The sequence below is a fragment of the Ambystoma mexicanum genome, chromosome 5q (genome assembly GCF_040938575.1).
Source record: "Ambystoma mexicanum isolate Mex_15411 chromosome 5q, UKY_AmexF1_1, whole genome shotgun sequence".
NCBI lineage: Eukaryota > Metazoa > Chordata > Amphibia > Caudata > Ambystomatidae > Ambystoma > Ambystoma mexicanum.
This window is the reverse complement of record NC_090933.1, coordinates 951760806-951776381: the sequence shown is the minus strand read 5'-3', so window position 1 is coordinate 951776381 and position 15576 is coordinate 951760806. Positions and strand designations below refer to the sequence as shown.

The window sequence follows — 15576 nt, the reverse complement described above, 5'->3', positions numbered from 1 at the left end:
CTTCACACTTCTTCAATGGGTCTCTTGGGCTTCCCTCATCCAAGCTTAGACCCTTGTGGTTACCTCAGTTCAACTGGTTCAATTGTATTTCTTCTAATACACAAAGTTAATCTCACAAAAGTTCCACTTGTTAACATCACAGTTCACTTGGCTTCTTTCAGACTCCCTTCTCCATTCTGAACCAAGTCCTTTTAGCTTTTCCTTTATTAGATCATGCAGCTCCTTACTTTCAATTGGGCTCTCCTGGTTGTTGCGCAGTTGTCAGACCACACGGTCCACCTGTTACAGGTCTCACAACCAGGTGCCTTATCCTTAATAGAGTTCTCTTTTCCTTATACTGGGGTCTCCGAGTCCAGCCTGGATCAATCTCCCACCTAGAGGCTACCCAAAGGCTTTTCCAACACACTTTGTTTATTCTGGGGTCTCTGCGGCCAGCCTGGATCAATTCCCCGTCTGGTTGCCACCACAATGCTTTTCCAACACACTTTGATGTCAATACTTTTCTATCGGTTTTGGAAATGTTGCTCCCACTTCATTTCTCGCACAGCTCCTCCTTTTTAGGATCTCTATTTCGCTCACTTTTCGTGTCTGCACACAGCTCTCCTCTATGCAGACACTTCCTTTCTTTACACAGAGTCATTAAAGAATGTGTGATCATACACGCGACCACTCTGCCACTATGTATCCTTGTAATTCAATTTGTCCATTTACCCCGATGCGTCTCCAGTCTTACACGTTCGGGCTGCAGCGTTGCATCTTGCTCGCTTACTTCAATACACACCAGGCTCTCACTGCGCTTCTCTCACCGGTGGCGTTTTCTTCGTTCTTGGGATAATGTCTTTCTTATCTGATGTCAGGGTCTCCCCACCTGCCGCTCAGACACTCCTGGGCTCCTGTCATAGCCTAGGGGAACGAGCATTTCATTTTATCAATGTAAAAAGGGATCAGCGCTCCTCACAGCTCCCTTCTTTGGAGTTCTGTTCTTTGCTGGAAACAGGGGTCGTTAGCCATGCTTCTCCCGGATGCTTCCTCACACAGAGTTTCTACGTCTCAGAGTCTCCGTTTTTTCCAGCTGGTCCTGGGCAGCCACAGCTCCTCAGCTCTCCTCTCAATTCACTCTGCTTTTCCTGGCAAAACTGGCTTGGGACTGAGAAGGGATCCCCTGCTGGACTCAGTCACAAAGTCTCCCTTCTGCTCTCCCAACTGCTGCTCTCTACACTGTTGAATGCCCCACCTTTCATACACCCGAGCCGTGTCAAGGGGTTTCAGGTGTGAGTCCATGGTCTCCCTTGCCTGACTCTCGTTAGGCCAATTGATAGGACCTTCCTGACCCTTACATCCCCTTCTCTCCTGGTCAGTCCTGGAGTGATGTTTAATAGAGTGCAGGTGTGCATAATTGTTAAGTGCCTGACTCTGCCTGACCTCATTAAAGGGACAGCCTAGTGGTGAAGTATAGTAGCCCTCTCCTTTCATCTTCTTTCTCACAGTACCTTTCCCATGGGTAATCTTTCTACCTTTCGGTCGCCTCATCTTCGTCCCAGTACATGTTGGAAATGGGGAGGGGGAATGGTATGAAATTGAAAATACCCCATAAAGGCTGAGTGAGAATGTGATGTATAACAGGGGAAAGGGGAATACTGTGTTTCTGTATCAGTAGATGTTACATGTGGAAAAATGAAGGAAGATGTTTTACCAACCCATTGAGGTCGTGGGAGGGATAAGGGTAGATTGGTTGTTCGTAGAACACAGGCGATACCATATTTCACCCATGGATACCCCACTCCTAATTTCCAAGTACCATCTGCCCAAGTATCCTCCCTCGCTTGTCCATCCCCAGGTTCTGGATCCAACAGTGATGGGTGTCCCCTGGCCACCTGAGAAGAGGATCCAGGGGAAACAGGAGTGAGAATACACTCCGGTTTTTCACAGTGCTTTACTTTTATCAGAGAACCTCAAAGGCATTTTCAGGGCTCAGAAGTCGCCCAGGCATTCCTGGCCTGGTAATATCCCTGCAATCCGGGTTTATTGCTTAAGTAAATGGAAATGTATTTTAATGTCAATTGTAAAATTCTACATCAACAGTGGGATACAGGAACCACCCCTATATATTTTTACAATAAAAACTGAAAACATATTGGACAGGTCTTGTGGCTCACTGAAAGCCTCGTCACATACCACTTCCATATTCAGTGCACTGAAGTCAGCGTTAAAGCCCTTTCAGGGTTAATGAAGGGGGGGGAACTCTTGAGGTTGGAGCAAACTGAGTGATATCTATTTCATCCCAAATGGGCCAGATCTTAATTGGGGGAGACATGATTTGGCAGTTAGTCCCTGAGAACCCTTGAAAGGAAATCAACACGAAGATGCAACTGAATGCTTTAAAGGAAATTGAGCCCCACCTAAGTTTTATTTTGAAGCAAAAGTAATGTACTTAAGATCCACCTTTTAAGAGAGCAACTAATTCTCGGAGGAATAAAGTAGTGGAGCAACTACGATTGATCGAACTCTAGAATGAAATGCCCAGGTTATAAATGTTCTTTGTATTCATCTTAACAATGCAGCTGAATTAATTTGACATTCTTTATGGAACACTCTCTAAGCCTGCCTCTAAGTCTGAAGTGACTGTGTGGAAAAGAGGAATGGGGGGCCAGCGCTAGGGTACATGGGAAAGAGAACTGGAGTGCAGCACCTGTGTGAACACAGTACGGAGTTGGCCGGTCCATGTACATTGTAAGCTTAAAGTGAGAGTGTGATGCGATTTGTAAGGTCCCAGATTTCTTGGTTCCCAGTTGAGTCTCCTGCCCTGTGACGGCTACATCCGTGCATGAAACATCACAGTATGGTGGAGCCTGAATGTTTCCCTGAGGGACACAGTTAGAGTTGGATGAATCCCTACTATTTACACAAAAAGCTGGATTTTTATGTAACTGCACAGCTCTTGTGTCTCAAAGAGATTTGCAGCATTGTTCGACGTGTCTGTATGGTTGTGTGTGTAATATGAGAATGCTACTGCACAGGGAAGTGTACGTTGTAGGAGTATAGCTTAACACGGCTGGTTGCGTCTTTAGACAATGGACTGTACTGGGAAGTGGTAACAAGGAGGAACTCCAATGGAGCAAAAGACTAAAAACGGACAAAGAGGTGTTCCCGTGTGAGCAAAGTTTGACAAATAGTTTATAAACTGCCAGTATTTACTAGACTGGTTGCTATAGTGAGTACATCACATAATGGGGAGGTGTGCAGGTTAATTCCGTTCAGACTTATGTTATGCAATATTTATAAAGTGCAATGTTCACCATTTCCGTGTCTTCTTGGCAATGATGGCTGCCATGAAGGAGAGGAGTTGTTTCACAGGGGGTGGGTTGCCCCCAGGGACGATCCCGCCCCCCAGGTGGAGGAAAAAGCTGTACTACAATTCCAGGCAACCTAGAGTATGATGTGAGTAGTAGGTCTTTAGCTTGGGGCTGGTAAGGCTCCTATGTCGTCGGCGATGCCTGGATGCTAGTGTTAGTGTGGTTGTGCTAAAACAATGCACAAGAGACAGGAGAGCAATTGTCCTACTTACTCCCTAAGCCTTAAAGATCCACGAATGGCAAGCTTCCATGGCAGAAAAGTTGAGTGAAACTGCAGGCCTTCTTAAACAATGGTGGGCTTCAAACTGAGATCAGTGCCATGGTCATAGATGCTTGGAAGTTTGCGAATCCTGCTTGGAGTTGTGTGCCACTTGTACCTGCTCTTAAATTGACCTGATCAAGCGCCTTATGTTTTTCTGTTTTTCTATTGTATGTAACTAGCGCCTTGATGCCTCTGGGTTTAGTGCGCTTAACAAATGTAAAATAAATCATTAAAGTAAATGGGGGTGGTAGTGGTGTGGGAGACGGGATTCCTCTTGGGCAGAGATTGGGCTCTTCTGGGAGTTAATCTGCAAGACCTATTCTTTTATACACTCCTCGGTCCTGGGCTGCAGGTATCTTGTCCTGTTAAAAGAGGGCACCGGGTTGATGGGTCACAAGTTAAATGTTTGTCTCTGGCATGGGGCAGGCTGCACTTCTGAAGATCAAATGCAGCAGCAGGACCAAGCCAGCTCTTCATCCGTCATCCTTGAGTCCCGTTAAATTGGGCAATAATACACCTGTTATTGCAGCACTATGAACCTGGAGGAATCCAAATCATCATCATTTTTGGGGACCATCTCGCATTTGCCCTTTTGAGGAACTGAGACCTGCATATGTGCATTTTTTATTTCAGCGGTTTGTGGAGTGCTACATGGTACCTTCTGGCAGCAACAAAGCGCATGTAGCCTTGTGGTTGTTGTCAAGGTATTGACTATTAGGGGTTAGACATAGCAACAAGGCATACTGTGACATGGCATAATGAATCATGATCTAACAGAACATGGCATAACATGACATAATCTAGTACAAAACAACAGAAGGAAAAGATACAAAGAAAGGAAATTAGCAATACTACTCTAAAACCCCAAAATGCAATTCAGTTGCAAATTAGAAGCTGGGAATAGAATAGAAAAAAAGATAACACAAAGGTGGTACTGGTCAGTTATAGATGGGGCGAGTCTGTGTGGGGGAAATCCAACAGAAAACCAAAGGGTATGTCTACATTAAATAACTTTCAGCACAGAGACATTAGGGAAGAAAACACATTGATCCTAACAGACCCACACTGCATTACATGGCCCAGCAGCTTAATATAATATGGCATAGCGTAATGTGGCACAGCGTAGCATACCAAACGTAGGAAAGCATAGCATTTCAAAGCAGGGCAACGTATAGCAAACAGCATAGCGTAGCACAGCACAACAACAGCAAAAACAGTACAGTGGGTGCTGACAAAGTGCGAATAGAGAACTTTGGCGGTGCAGAAACCTCCACCTTCATTCGGCCATGTGTATGGCCCCCCGATGCGCCTCAAAGAGATTACTTTGGAACAGCACAGTGCAAACGTATCTTTCAAAGGTACTCCAGGGTGAAAGAAGACCCACATGTTTGTAAACAGGATGATATTACAGAAAGGTTTAATAATACATTCAAAATGTAATTTACAAAATGTAGGCTGATAATCTACACAAGGGGTAGTTTATTGAACTATTTGCATATGAAGCCCAGGTTCCACGCCCTCTTCAAATCGGCAGAGAAAATAAAAACGGTTCAGCAAGTCAGAGGGGGGCATTGAGGCTGTGCACGCATAACTAGTCCATTTAGATTTTGAGCGGATACTTCTACTTTCCAATCCACAAAGTATCACTAGGTAGTCACAGCCACTCTGCCCTCTGAGGGTCTTTTGGGTAATAAAGGAAGCAATCAAATAGCACAGAAAGAAGTAAGGACACACCTGAGAAATCGTGCATGCTGCTGAGTACTTGTAGACCACCACCTGAGGGTGGTCTGGGGGAGCCAAACATGTATGTGTAGTGGGAAAGGGTGAACCATGGCAATAGTCGCGGATGTACACAGCCCATACAAATGAGGTTTAAGTATTACCCAAATTGTTGTATAATGTCAATCAGCCTGTACATTGTTTCCAACAAATTTAGCATTTGAATAAAGCACATTATTTCTAAATTCAATCTGCAGCTCCTATGGCAGGAACAACGTTCCAGAAATAGCCCTCCCCAGGTTATTCGGCCTGAGAAGGGGGCGTATCTCTTCCAAATTGACAGGACTATCATAGGGCTTCTCTTCTGAGGGTGGTGAATGACTGGCCTTTCAAGGAATGTAAAGATCCGGATCGTGTTGAAAAAGATGGCTGATGCATGTACGAAAGACATGTATTGGGAAAGATGTCTAGGACAGGTCCCGCTGATTCCAAGGCTGGTGGGCGGGGGGCGGGTGAGAAGGGGGAGGTTGAAGCCTGGAAGAGGCAACACAAAGTGTAGGGATGCAAAGGCAGAATGCCCTAGGTAGGCTGAAGCGAGTTCAACCTTGGGAGGGCAAGGGATGTCCGTGAGAAACGTCCTAAAGGATGGATTGATTACATGTTTTCAGGAAACTCAGTCAGAACACTGTCTGCCATCACTGATTTGTATACATTTCAAAATGTAACACTTCCTGGCAGCACTATTGCTCATGAACAGAGCTGAACTATTGGATGAAAGGATTACCAAAAACAGATATCTCTTTTTCCTGGAAACCTCTCCTAGAGTGGTACGGGAATTTTGCATGGGAATTAGGGGTTCTGTCACGGATGTCTGGCAGGAGACATTGCAGCCCCCCCAGAGTGAAAGCCACAACCAGCCAACTCATGATCATTCCATTTAGATACCTCCACAGAACGTGCTGCTCCAGGGACAAATGCTATACAATGGTGACAAAGCTAGAATAAGGTCTGCCGTAGATGCTGGAGCTCTGCGGGACACGGCCAGGGGCTGCAGACAATGTCAGCAGTATTGCCAGAGGTTCCTGCGAGAGTGGACTTAAGGTGGTCGGATGGCTTGTGTGGCCGACTCCCAGGTAGTTCTGCTTCGTATATGGTCATACATGAAGTGTTCAACCGGCATAGTGGAATTCCAAAGCACGAGAAGGTCCATAGGGAACCCTGGAATCCGCACTTTTCTACCGTTCTAGAACCCCAGGGGCTGGGTATCAAAAGGAAACAGCTCTGGTAAGGGGGGATTAGGGGGTAAATGAGCAAAACATTGTTGAACTTTTTAAATTTATTTTGTAAAAATGCTTATTCTCATGTTTTGTTGGAACATGCTAAAAATATGACAAATGCCAATACAGACATGTTATCAAAAAGTCAATTTGCGGGGTGCACTTCATGGACTCTGAAAGTGCAGAATGTCTTCTGCTGGTCAAGAAACTTTTCAAGCACCGCTAAATGCAACATATAAACACAATTATACGTTATATGCAAAATCATGGCAAGATTACTGGAGTTTATTAAGTAGCATCTTGCCTGCATGTCCTTCATATCCCACATTCTCATAGAAGCATTCCCAAATACATATCATGACCGTGATGGGCAGCGTACCTTGTTTGAGCGTAGCGACACGCGTCCTCCGCAACGTGCGCAGAACTTTGTTTGGCAATAGGAACAGTTATGGCCACAGCCATCCGCAAACTTGGTTTTGTGGCAGATCCCACAGGTGGGGGCCTCGCCCTTCTGCTCCTGCGTCTGTTGTGCTTCTTCACCCATCTTCTTGACCTGCTCCTTGTACATTTCAAACTGCTGGTGCAATTTCCTGCAGAGGAAAGCCAACCACATGCAAATGAGCCTTCTGGTTAGGTTCACATGGTTTGTTCAGTTTCTTTAACTACAGCGCGTGCTCTCATTACACATACGGGGAGTAAATGTATTAACAGCAGAACAAAAAGAAATGTGAACATACATCGAAACTGTTACAAACAACTTTGCCCAGAAAGCGCCACATCATACCCCAGCATCTAGAACTCCTTGGAACCTGTCTATGGGTTAATACAAGATGTGAGGGCCAAGAAAGGGCACACAACCTGTGATGTTCAGATGTTCTTGGGGCAAAGCTCAGATATATATATATATATACCAGCTCCCTAATCCTGGAGCAAACACAATGGTGTAATGCTGGTCAACCTACTTAGTGGCCATGCATACATGCCCAGAATGTAGAATATTCCAAATAAACCTACATGCTTTAGCTCCACAAATAGCACTTTTGTACTTCAAAGATGTGCCTACCATCTCACATGGAATACAAATCTATTCAATACAGGACTTTCTTCAGTGTAGCATATGGTAAAAGAAGTGTACTTACGGTATCAATAGCGGTGGTTAAAACGTGAGCACTTTCAGCTGCAAAGACATAGGTAGCAGCCATCGCATGAAAGAACAAGCTATTCACTTGAAACTATTGGTCTTCAATCCCAGTGGGGTTTTTCCAGGATGTTGATCTGTTCTACGAGCCCAGTTATTGATTCAAGATACTGAACTACTGCCCTCCAATCCCCAGTTATTGATGATCCAGGATAATAAACTACTGAACTCCAAGCCCAGTGGTTTATTTAGGATGATGAACTACGGTATTCAAAGCAGTGTGGTTTATTCAGGATACTGACCTACTTTACTCAAAGCCCCGTGGTTTATCCAGGATGCTGACCTACTGAATTCCAAACCCACTTATTGATTCAGGATACTAGACTACTGAACTCCAAGCCCAGTGGTTTATTTAGATACTGAACTCCAAGACCATCTGTTTGTTCAGGATGATGAACTACAGTATTCAAAACAGTGTGGTTTATTCAGTATGCTGAACTACTTTACTCAAAGCCCAGTGGTTTATCCAGAATGCTGACCTACTGAATTCCAAGCCCAGTTATTGATTCAGGATAATAAACTACCGAACTCCAAGCAAAGTGGTTTATTTAGGATACTGAATTCCAAGCCCACCTGTTTGTTCAGGATGATGAACTACTGTACTCAAAGCAGTGTGGTTTATTCAGGATTTTCATGTACTTTACTCAAAGCCCAGTGGTTTATCCAGGATGCTGAACTACTGAATTCCAAGGCCAGTTGTTTATACAGGATGCCGATTAACTGTATTCTAAGCCCAGTTGTTTATTCAAGAGGCTGAACTACTGAATTCAAAGAGGTGTGGTTTATTCGGGATTTGGAACTACTCTACTCCAAGCACATTGTTTTATTCAGGGTGATTGATTACAGAACCCTAAGCACAGTGGTTTATCCAGAATGCCGAACAACTGAATTATAAGCCAAGTTGTTCATTCAGGATGTTGAATTACTGAACTCCAAGCCCAGCAATTTATCCAGGATGCTGAAATATTGAACTCCAAAACCAAAGGCTTATTCAGGAAGCCACTCTTTCCACTGCATGGCTGACGGCAATCCCTGGGAAAATTGCGTAAATGTGTTCATGTGCCCTTCTTTTACTTATACAAACTATACAAAGAAAGATGAGACCATGCAGGCCAGGCTTCTCATTAGGCCTCATGGATCAGGGGTATCAGACTCCCCCGAATTCTGAAAACGCACCTGAAAACGCACCCCATCCAGTGACGCGCCCACAGAGTGCAGCATGCAGGTAGATGGCAGGGACTCAGCAGTCAGAAGTCCCAAAAAATGTAGACAATAAAGATATTTGTAAACAGATAGGAAAGGCAGGGAGCGTAGCATGGCAGCCTGAATAAACCAAAAGATGCTATGATGCACAGTTAATAGCAGCTATGATCCAATAGCTAGACACCTAGTCTCCAACAACTCAGCACCCTATACCCACCAGCCCCCCCGGCACTCTCCGCCATCCCCATCAACACATCTACCCTTGCAGACTTCATTCTGCACCTTCAAAGAAATCGATATTCAAATCTCAACTAATCTTTAACTGGCCGGGAGGGAGGCGTGTGAAGTACAATATAGTATGCATAGCCACAAGTACACAGGGCCCGATTTTCAAAGGCTTTGCTGACCCAAAGGAGAGGATGTGCTAACGCACTCACTGGTTTGCTCCAGAGACACGTGTGCCCTATTCACAAAGTGCATCAGAATGTGTGCATCAAAGCTGTGCACACTGTGACACCCGTTTTTCCTCCCATGTCCACAAGCGCGCAAAACGGGAGGTGGAAGGGGCATTTCAAAGTGCATCTCGAATTCCCAAATGGTAAGCGCATTGAAATATGGAGTAAACAAAAACAAGCTGGCTTTGACATGTGCTTAGAAGTCAAGCGTACATTATGTATTCATTTATTTCATTTGTAAAGCGCCCATACAGCCCCGAGGCATTGAGGCACTGTTGCACATAAAAGTCATGTACATATAGGGGAGACACAACTAGTCAGACAGTAAGGTGTTGGTCGTAAAACAGAGAGCATAGGTAAGGTTTACATTGGTTACAAAGTGGCAGTGTTAGATACATACTGGTCATGCTGAGCATACTGAGGTAAGGTGTCACGGTGTCACGGAATAGCTGACTAGGTATGATATGATATAAGATATGATAGTTAATTTATATAGCACCTATACACAATGTGTTTCAAAGCGCTTCAAGGCAAGGGAGGAAACGAGGGAAAATACAATGACATTCTTACAGGCCATGAATAGTAAAGACGTGAAATTAACTATCGTACTCGGCCTGACGACATTTCAGATAGTGCAAGAGCTAAGACATAGGTAAGGAAGGGAGGTGGAGAGTGGGATGGAAATGGAAACAGGCAGGCGACTACCATCCTAGGCCTGACAACATTTCTGGTAGAGCCAGAGAAAAGTCCTGGAAGGGTGGGGGGGCTGGATGGGAGAAGAGGAAAAAAACAAGTAAGGAGAGGGGGCGGAGACAGAAGAGTTTGCTATCATACTAGGTCCACGGACAATTCTGATAGAGTAACTGATAAGTAGAAAGTAAGGGGAGGAGGGGAGGAGACAGGAAAAGGGAGAGGAGGAGAGAACAGAGAGTAAGCAGTCAAAAAAAATGGAGAAGCAAGAGGCGAGAGCGAATACAATTGCAGAAGTCAGTAGTAACACATAATGTTGCAAGCCTGGATCCAAGATGAAGATGGGAACAGCATGATTCAGGGCCACCGTGAGAAACGGTGACACACTGTGAATCAATGAAGTCCATAAAAGTCAAAACCAGCATTGGCCACAAGACGGTGATGGTGAAACCAGAATGTATCAGGACAGACTCCTGCAGAAGTAAGCTCGAGGAGGGTCAGGGGGAGCAGGGTAGACGAATCAAGCAAAACAGGCAACACCTGTGTGTGAGAAGGGGGGGCACAAGGGAACATCACAGGGGGGACCAGAGGGGTGCGGATGGCCTGTGGGGACAGAGGGAGTAAACACATGTTGGTGCATTCTTAACTGCTGTCTGAGCAGGGGTTTGCACCCTAGATCCTCCTGGTCCGAACAGGTCCAAACAGGAATTGCCCTTTTCTTCGTCTGCCCTACGCTCCGGATGACCGGGCGAGAGACACCCTTGATCTAAGAGTTAAGAGCAGGATGGAAGAGGTGGTCAGGGTGGGGGATTTAGGAGAAGAGCTGGGTTTTGAGGCCTTTGCAAAAGATCCAGTAGGATTTCTCAGCCCTCAGGGGTGGGGTCATTGCAGAGTTTGGCGGCGCAATAGGGGAAGCTAGAGCCTCCAGATTTAGATCTTCTCACTTTCGGCACAAGGAGTCTGTCCGAGTTAGGAGTCCTGGTAGGTCTCGAGGAGTGGGCTTCGGTGATTCTTTGTGTGAGGTAAGGAGGAGCTGTATTAGAGAGGCACTTGTGGGCAATGGATAATGTGAGCTTCCCTTCGGGCATTGGCGGTGTTTTACCCTTTTTTGGATATTCAGGGCTGCTCTCAAAGCATTATTTTGTATAATTTGCAGTTTAATATTTCCAACTGAGGTGTCTGTAAAGAGGATGTTACAATAGTCTGTCTTGGAACCAATGACGGCCCGGGCAATGGTGAGAAAATTGTTTTTTGTGAGGAAGGGTCTGGCTGCATTGAGGACTTTGGTTGCATAAACTGCCGAGGATACAATGGCGCTCACTTGTCTGGACAGGGTTAGAGTGGCGTCAAGGTAGACACTGAGGCCCTCATTACAACACTGGCGGTAACCAATGGCGCTATTAGCACCATGGTTGCTGCTGGTATTGTAACGAGTCCGCCATGGTGCAATCGGGAATTACCACCCCATTCCAAGGTTGGCGGGCGGTAATTGCCCATGCACCATTGGCCCTTCCCCATTCCCATTTTTGCCCCATAGGGCTCAATGGGAATGGGGAAGGCGGTAATTACGGTACCGCAAATTGCGGTACCGTAATTACCTTCAAGGTCCCTTTGCGGGTCCCTACTTTAACGGCTGGTCCAGACCAGCCGTAAGGTCGGGAGCCGCAAAGGGACCTCGTAATTAGGCGCTAAGGGGTTAACGGCGCCGCAGTCTTTTACGGCGCCGTTAACCCTTTAGCGCCAGGGTCGTAATGAGGCCCTGAGTGTCTTTACTGTAGTTGAGACTGGAATTAAACTGGTATATCTGGAAATAAATGTATTGAGAGTTGAGAGACCTACGGGCATAAAGAGTGCTGACAATTAGGATTTCTGTCTTGTCACTGTTTAGGGTGAGGTGGTTCGCTGCCATCCATGCCTGGATACTAGATTAAATGTTTTTGAGAGTATTGGAATCCTCTGTGTAATTACCTGAGACTGGAATCAGGATGTTTGTGTTATTGGCATAGCTGGTGTAGGCTATGCCGAGGGAGTCTAAAATGTTGAAGCGGGACCTGGTGAAGATGTTGTAGAGGGTGGGGGCGATGCAGGACCCTTGGGGGACACCGCAGGTGATGGGGAGGGAGAGGCATTGGCTGTGTCTGAGAAGACTCATGACTCGACCTTCCCAAAAGGACACAATCCAGGCAACGGCATGTGGGGAAAGTTGGCATGGTTAGTGAGGTGTTGGCAGAGGATTTGATGGTTGACCAGATCGAACGCTGTGGATAGATCTAGGAGGAGGAGCCGGGCACAATTTCCTTTATCCCTGATCTCATCAAGCTGATTCTTGAGGTGTAGAAGTGCAGATTCTGTTCCATGTCCTGGGCGGAAACCGGATTGGCGCATCCCTAGGATTTTCTTGCCCTCCAAGAATCGCTGAACCTGCAGGTAGGCTGCACATCTAGAATTTTAAGTAGGAAGGGGACTGTTGTAATTGGCCGGTAGTTGGATGGAATGGTTGGGTCTAGTGAGGTTTTTTTCAGGAGGGGGAGGACCTAAGCTTCTTTAAAGCTGTCTGGCACAGTACTGCAGGGGAATGAGGCGTTAATGAAGGCAGTGATGATAGGGGCTAGCACATCAGCATAGTCTTTGATGAGTTAAGCTGGGCAAATATCGCCTTTGCATTGAGATGGTTTGAGGCTGTGGATTAGCTTTGAGACTTCACTTTCGGCAAGGTCTCTGAAGGTGAAAGGTTTGGTGGAAGAAGTTGGCAGGGGAGGAATTGAGTTGCCGTTGGTAGCGGCTACGTCGTTCTTGAATGTGGTTTGTTGAGAGAGTATTATTTGATTTAGCGTGGCAACTTTTCCTAAGAGAGCTTGGATGTCCGAGCCCCATTATGCGTCTTTGGTGATGGTGGGTGGGTGGTGAAGTGGGGGATTCTAGTTCCCTGTATATGGTGAAGATAACTTTGGTGTTGGAGGAGGCTTTGTTATTTCTAGAATTAAAGGAGTTGGATTTTGCTGTGATAGTGGCTGCCTTGTATTGTTTGGATTTTGTGTTGTACCCATTTTTCAAAGAGTGGTAGGGGTCCTTCCGCCAAGCGACCTGGACTTGATGTTTCATTGTGCGGAGTTCCAAGAGGTCTGATGTGAACCAGGAGTATGTATGTCATACTGGCTTGGATTTGTGAAGGGCAAGGGGAGCCAAGTTATTCACCACTTTAGAGAGGATTGAGGTGTATGTTGCCACAAGTATGTCGGGGTTAGGTGTGAATGGGGGCTTGAGCTCTGGGGTGTTAAGCAAGGGAAAGATGTGGTCTCTAGTGAGCTTGTGTGAGCTGCGTGTTACTGCAGGAGGCAGAGGTTGGAAGTCGTATTGACTTTGGTGGGCTGCGGGATGCGAAGAAGTTGATGTTATGGTCAGAACAAGGACAGGGAGTGATGGTGCTACTGGTGATCTTAAAGTTGTGGTCACCGATCCAGTCTAGTATGCGTCCTTTAGAATGTGTGGGAGAGGTAATGCGTTGACAGAATCCTAGGGTGTTGAGGGCTTCGGATAGTGAGGATCCCTGAGGGTCGTTAGGGTCAAGGAGGCCCAAGTTGAGGTCTCCTAGTAAGATAACTTGAGAGGAGGCTTTCAGGTTATCCTGTAGAATATTAAGTAGGTTTTTTACAAAATTGTGGGGGGGCCCGGTGGGCAGTAGAAGAGGTGGATGGTGATAGTGCATGCAGGAGTGGGTGAGAATTTGAGTGAGAGGATGTCATAAGGGCCCTCAAGTGTGGACTTACAGCTTCTGATGAGGAGGGATTCTTTAGCTATAAGGGCGATCGCGCCTCCTCTGGCGGACGCTCTGTCATTCCGGTAGATGGTGTAACCCTGAGGTATAGCCAGATGCCAGGTCTCTGATATGGCTAGGGCGTCAAGGTTGTGTTCCGAGATGAGGTCATTGATGTCTAGTGCATGATCGGGCAGGGAACGAGCATTGATGAGAGCGCAGTTCAAAAGGGGCTGGTTGGATGTGAATGGGACAAGTGGTCCAGTGACAGGTTTGATGTTTGAATGGTGAGATGATGGGTTGCTCAGTTGGGGGCTTGGTGCTGGTTGAGAGATGTGGCTGTTGTGTGGCAGTGAGGCAGTGTTTATGGTGGTGTTAAATTGAGGGGCCGGCTTCAAGTTGACTGAGAGGGGGGCAGTGGTAGTGTCTTGGTGTGGGGGCAATTCTATCCTACTGCGTAAACCCAGTCTGGCGGTAGTGAAGAGGGCAGGTTCAAAGCTGTATTGCATGTGCTGCTCAGTGTGGAGGTTGAGCGCGCTGGTGTTGGTGGGTGGTGGTAGCGTGGCGGATGTGATGGAAGCGTGGATCGTGGAGGTGGCTTGGAGAAAGTGGGGCCGTGTGTGCAGGCACAGGCTTGCATTTCTGGTGATAAGAAGTTGGGATGAAGTGGGAGTGGGGCTACCACAGAAGCAAGAGCGCAGGCTCTCATACTTTTGTGCGGGCAAGTGATGAGTAGTGGCAGATAGCTTGCGGTTTTCAGTCTGAGGCTTGTGGATGGACATGGTAGCTTTTAGCTGGCAAATGGGGTGCAGGCTAATGGTGGATTTCAACCTGTAATGAGCGCATAGCGAGGAGTGCAAAGGATCGGTTTGGCTTCTCATTAGAGGTGTGCTGGCTGGGTAGGGATCCAATAGGAATGCAGTGCGCAAGATGTTAAGATTGGGGGCTGGGGATGGGTAGGTAGGAGACACCTGGGTGGGGTGTGGTTTTTGCAGTATGCTCGCGGGCTGCCTAGTGGTCCGAAGTGTGATCCCAAACCTGATGCATGCAAGGGAACTGACCAGCAGGTTATTTGTGGTGGCGAAAAGCTACACCACTGGAAACACACCGGACACCTCTATGAAAACTGTCACCTGCACATTGCTTGGAATCATGCCCATTATGTGCATATAAAGTGCATGTCTGGCAGAAATAGCAAAGAGTTTCTTTGTGTAGCATCTTTTCCATGTATATTGATAATAACACAATTGTTGCTACATGTAAAGGCACCCATCATTTATCTAGATATACTTTACTCGTGCGTTTTGTGGGATGTATTTACCCATGCATCCGAGCCCTACCTCAAAACTGTGCAGTACTGACATGAAAACATCATGATGGCCAGAGCTTCCCAGAAAATGCACAGGGAAATGCAGGAAGAATAGGCTGCCACCCATTTTTGCCGATGTTATGGGCACAGAAGGACACTGCCTAAAACCACCATTGGACTACCCGCACAGTAGTCTGAAACCATTGGGAATGGCAATGCTGATTGCCAAATGCAACCTAGAATGGTGGGGAATTCATTTCATAAATCCCAAAAATGGGTGCAGTACCAGTACTCACCACTATCCAAAAGCCGGCGTTTTAAAACCACCCTGTGTTCCTCTGAAGGCAAGCCAAAGT

General features: G+C 46.4%; 1 protein-coding gene across 5 annotated transcripts in view; it reads right to left on the bottom strand.

The window, feature by feature from the left end:
* RIMS2 (regulating synaptic membrane exocytosis 2) overlaps nt 1-15576 on the bottom strand; it is a 2919733-nt gene that overhangs the window by 2476404 nt on the left and 427753 nt on the right. For all 5 annotated transcript variants that reach the window (XM_069621474.1, XM_069621475.1, XM_069621476.1 and 2 more), the window contains one exon: nt 6991-7201. In XM_069621474.1, coding sequence (XP_069477575.1) covers nt 6991-7201 — 211 coding nt within the window. The remainder of the gene's footprint in view (nt 1-6990; nt 7202-15576) is intronic.